Source organism: Atta colombica, unplaced genomic scaffold (assembly GCF_001594045.1).
Source record: "Atta colombica isolate Treedump-2 unplaced genomic scaffold, Acol1.0 scaffold210, whole genome shotgun sequence".
NCBI lineage: Eukaryota > Metazoa > Arthropoda > Insecta > Hymenoptera > Formicidae > Atta > Atta colombica.
The window spans coordinates 482,286-483,970 of record NW_017259306.1 but is presented as its reverse complement, the minus strand read 5'-3'; the positions used below and the strand labels follow the sequence as shown (position 1 = coordinate 483,970).

At 29.6% G+C, this 1,685-nt stretch overlaps 1 protein-coding gene across 2 annotated transcripts in view; it reads right to left on the bottom strand.

The window, feature by feature from the left end:
* The window catches only part of LOC108687693 (aryl hydrocarbon receptor nuclear translocator 2-like), a 101,478-nt gene that overhangs the window by 69,938 nt on the left and 29,855 nt on the right, over positions 1-1,685 (bottom strand). The window contains exon 1 of one of the 2 annotated variants that reach the window (XM_018193607.1): positions 1,491-1,685. The exons of the other annotated variant lie outside the window; for it this stretch is intronic. Coding sequence (XP_018049096.1) covers positions 1,491-1,675 — 185 coding nt within the window. The 5' untranslated portion in view covers positions 1,676-1,685. The remainder of the gene's footprint in view (positions 1-1,490) is intronic. 2 annotated transcript variants of the gene reach the window in all.

Sequence of the window (1,685 nt, the reverse complement as noted above, 5' to 3'; positions counted from 1 at the left end):
TATATATATATACATATATATACTTAGAATAGATAGAACAAAAGCCAAGGTCTTATGTGCCATTAAAATACACAAATGCCGATATGCAATGTCGGATATGTATATAATATTTTATATGTGCACGTAATATGTAAAAAAGTTAATATTTTCTACTTTTAAATTCGTGTTGGCAAGTAGGTATAACTCATACACATATATTCACAAAGAATTCTATAACAATTTTTCTATATCTATGTATACAGAATTCTATAATTATGTTGACTTCTTTTTCTATAATGTTTTAAATCGAGTTAATTATTACTGTTATTAATTATGAGTTGTACATTGTTTACATTTAGTTGTATAAAATATGAATCGACTAAGTCTTCTTTTTTTACTAAAAATATTAAATACAAATTATTGTTTATTAGTATAGCAAAATAAAATATAAACACATATATGCAATTTTCATTATTCATCGACATTCAATTTTGAAGAATAATTTTGTTAAATTATTCTCAAACAAAATTAACATTTTATATATTTAAATTTTTAGGTTATAGATCGAAAAGTTACAATAAATGATAAAGTGTCTCAAGACTTTCTTGAAGGAAAGAAAGACTAATTTCAAATTGATCAAATAAATTAATATCATTAAATTAACGATCTAAAATTCTGAAGTATTCTCCATTTGGATACGATTCATAGAGCGAAAGAACATCTCATTATCATTCGCTACATATATGCACGATAAAGCTAAAAGTAAAATGCCAATAAAATTATACTGTTCACTGTTAAATTCATAATGTGAAATTATACCCAATTTGTTTCATTTCTAGGTTGCCACTGGTCTTACTCAATATATCGTCAATTTAATTAAAACAATGGAGTTAAACAATTCAACTCAAGAAACTCGAGAGATTAAATTTGACTCAAATTTAATTTATTATTTAAATGCAATACATTAACATGGGCATTGTTTCCTTTGAGATTAACCATAGAAATGGATTAATTTACATTTTGACACTCATACAGAAGTTATAAATAACAAAAATGTTATTTAACTCAAAAGATTATGTTATCATTGCTCCTTTGATAGAGTTTATTATTGTTTATTAAAAAAAAAATTCAATTTTCATTAAATTAAAAATGTAAAGATGTTTTTTATTCTCTAAAGCTCTACTTTCTATTCTTTCGGGTAGTCTTATTCCAAAGAATGAAAATTGAAGTCTTGAAAAAGAGTTTCAATTTAAGAATGAGATTTACTCTAATAGTTTAGAGTATATTTTATTAAAATCAGAAGACACACACACACGCGCGCGCGCGCGCGCGCGGTAATTTGCAATAAGAACTGCGATTAGAGATATGGAAGAACTATCTTCGTGACGTTATGAAGGTTGATAAATTTTGCAACATGCTCGATTCAAATCCGAGCGCGACTACCTATCCGCATATCCGTTCACCTTGATACACCCGGCGACTTTATCTCGTAATAAGACAACGAGACTGACCTTGGTACCGGCAAATCCATAATGGTAGCGCGATGATGCTGATGATGTTGCTGCTGATGTGGCGCGTGATTATCCGTGCCGATGATCCCTGGATGGAGAGTCTGTTGCGGATGTTGCGGGGGTAAACCCCTCAAAAACGCTTGCTGATGTTGTTGCTGCCACATGCCGTACACTTCGAGATGCATTTAGCGATAA